The sequence below is a fragment of the Sander vitreus genome, chromosome 8 (assembly GCF_031162955.1).
Source record: "Sander vitreus isolate 19-12246 chromosome 8, sanVit1, whole genome shotgun sequence".
Taxonomy (NCBI): domain Eukaryota; kingdom Metazoa; phylum Chordata; class Actinopteri; order Perciformes; family Percidae; genus Sander; species Sander vitreus.
In genome coordinates, this window is record NC_135862.1 from 26,203,028 (window position 1) to 26,206,145 (window position 3,118).

General features: G+C 40.6%; 1 protein-coding gene across 1 annotated transcript in view; it reads left to right on the forward strand.

Moving 5' to 3' along the window:
- Positions 1 to 2,152, forward strand: part of il17c (interleukin 17c) — a 2,441-nt gene extending 289 nt beyond the window's left edge. The window contains exons 2-3 of the mRNA XM_078256144.1: positions 1 to 188; positions 1,584 to 2,152. The exon at positions 1 to 188 is cut by the window's left edge and continues 39 nt beyond it. Coding sequence (XP_078112270.1) covers positions 1 to 188; positions 1,584 to 1,833 — 438 coding nt within the window. The 3' untranslated portion in view covers positions 1,834 to 2,152. The remainder of the gene's footprint in view (positions 189 to 1,583) is intronic.
- Positions 2,153 to 3,118: the final 966 nt, after the last annotated feature.

Sequence of the window (3,118 nt, forward strand, 5' to 3'; positions counted from 1 at the left end):
AGGTGCTATGAAGATGACCACGAGCTGCAGGATGCAGCAGAGAGGAAGCTGATGACCCGCTACACGCAGCCTGAGGAGCCTCTGCCTACCGCGGCCCTTGACTCACCTGCCTCTTGCCCCGTGGAGTATTTCCCTCAGCAGACGCCTCGCCCCCTCCACGCCAGGTCCCTGTCCCCCTGGAGATACGTGTAAGTAGCATCCTGTCTGTCGCATTCCACAGTTATTTGATTTAAAAATCCGAGGCATCGCCTCGGATGCTGCCGTGATTTTGCTTCCTGGATAAGAACTTTAACTCGCTCAGAATAAGCTAAAAAAACAAACAAAAAAAACTCCATCACAAGGAGTCGATTGTCTTGGGAAATTTCCTAAACGTTCGTAAAGTTTTCATATGCCTCCCAAAATATCATGTCAGGTTAGGAGAAAACCTTTCTAAGATGATAGGCTCAAGCAAGAGTTTGCATGTGATGGAATGGTGCAATCACTCAGCATCGTAAGCTTCACTGAAATGATGAAGTAACTGGGGAAAATGAATATTTGCACAATATTTGCGTCGATGCATTATTTCCCCCATTAATTAGGCTTTAAGGTGAGGTGCACTTGGTCACTGGGCTCTGAGCGCTGATGACGCGCTAATATGCGCCACACCCCGTCTTTAAAAAAAGAAAAGAAAAAGGGAAAGTCCCCTGTAGCTACGTGTATATCCAATGACTGCAGCTGTGTTGCCACATAGCCTATCCACTGGGAATACCATGAATTGCTTCACTGTTGCACTTTATAAATTGCCTGTTTGTAGTTGACTGGAGAGTTTGTTTCCTGTTTATTTGCAGTGGCCCTAAGCTTTCTAAAGTCCAATAGTCTAGTAAAGTCCTCCTCCAATAGCTCTATTTTTTACATTTGGGAGCTCACTGTTTGATTTGTCTGGTTGAATGAGAAACCATAAAGGTTAGCAAAGTTTGTGATTAAACTTTGTAGGGCCGCAACCATTTTTTAATACCCTTTTTAGGGGGGCGCAAGTGACTCAGTGGAGTAACTGTATTCAAATCAATTTTGCAGCCTGTACATATTTCAACTTAAATGCATTTTTTCAGTAGGTGACACAGTGAAGTGTATAATATAGCAAATTGGCTATTGTAGTGTAAATGGTTCTTGATTTATTGGGGAAATTGCTAAAAGTTACCACCTAAGCCGAAATAATGTAAAATCAATGTGAGCATCAATACTAACTAACTAAGACTTTTCTCAGATCTGATTGTAGTTGGTGAACGTCTTAAGCAAGTTTTGTCTTAAAGCTTTTCTGAATGTCATTTATTTATTAGCTGCTCCAGCTTTTCCAACGTTTTAGACACATATATGGTAATAATATTGGTCCAAAATGTAAACATTGCCTATTTACTTAGCTATGTTAATAATGGTTTAAAATTCTTTGAAAAATGTAACATTTTCTTGAGAGAAGGCCTCTATACCCCCCGTCAAATACTAAGTCTTCCACAAACCTCGGGGAAAACTGCAAAATCTTATTGGATGTCACATCTCCTCACTGTGTTTGGATAAGCTGCTCACTGCCTCATCCTGTTCCTTTTCAGACTTGTAACAAAGAAGGATCACTTTCCTTCCACCTATGCCGAGGCTCAGTGCCTGTGTTCAGGATGCATCCTGATCCAGAACAAGAACCCCCCGATGGAGAGCCACGACTACAACTCAGTCCCCGTAAAACAGAGCAGGGTGTTTCTCAAGAAGGAGCCCTGCGACGGTGGGAAGAAATACCATTTGAAGCCAGTAACTGTTAAGGTAGCTGTGGGCTGTACCTGTGTCAGAGCCAATACCTTCTCCTAGAAGGGATCCAATCCAGACCTGCCGTCACATTGGCACACTACAATTGATGTTGTGTTTGTTTTAAAATGCATCAAGTTCTTTAGAAATTCTAACTCAGTGGGTGTCAGGTCCTACATATATCAGTGCAGAGGGAACAGTGGTCCAGCATGCTCTCTGATTATCTGAGTTTAACTTGGACTCATGACAGTGCCACACCTTAATACACAGCTGATACCCCTGGGATAATTTACGAGGCTTCAAAAGTCAAAAGGTATATGAGCCTGTTTTTGTAGGCTTATTTATTGTCATAATGGATGACATCATAATCGATAGATCTATAATGTGTGTTTTGTAGATCTTTATAGGCCCCCTGCTCTTAATTCTGACATTTCACTACTTTCCATATTGATGGCCTTGCCATCGAGGTCAATAGCTATTGTATAGTTTTGTAAAATAATAATTTAACCTCTATTTGAATAATTATCTATTTATTTGGTTGTTTTGCTTTGTGTGTGAAATGTTTGGGCATTTGGATGCTTTAGAATGCTTATGAGTAAATGAGGAAAACTTTGTATTTATTTATGTTGGATATCTTGCAGGTTTTTGTCCCAGTGGGACTTAATAAGTCTGATGAAGACTAAATGTTCAGCTTCTTTGAAGCAAAATAAAGAAAACATATTTGAAAGAAAAGAAATTCTTCTGTTTTTTTTTTGTTTTTTTTATATTCAAAGCTTGATATTTGAACATGCAAGGCTGCATTTCCAACTGGACAAAGGTCCAAAAGACAGGTTTACTGATGGTCAGTGAGTTTTGGTAATTTGATTATTTAAAATTATCTTAGGTTAGGAGCTGGTTAGGGAAGCATGGCTGTCTCTGTGGGGTGAGACATATGTATTCAGGATTTGTAGGTTTCAGGTATAATTGTCCAGTAACCTCGTAGGTTGGTGTGAGTGTGTATAGTCTAAAAACGATACAAACATTTTTACATTTTAGTTAAGTTGTAGTTTAACATTACGAGATCATCTAGTCACACACTATGAAAATGATAGATTACATGACAAAGTCCATGTCAGGAGTTTCAGGGGATGTAGGACCCAAATGCAAGATGGCAGAAACAAGAGTAATCTCAAGGATTTATTTAAATGCAATCCAACGAACAAAAGGTGTCCTGGAACAGCAGGCAAAAAACAAAATAAATCAACCCCGGAGGGGCGAGGGAAGGCACCAGAGTCACCCGGGGCAAGGGAAATAGAGGACAGAGGGCTCTGGGGCACAGGGAACGGAGAGCACTGAGGCACAGGGAACA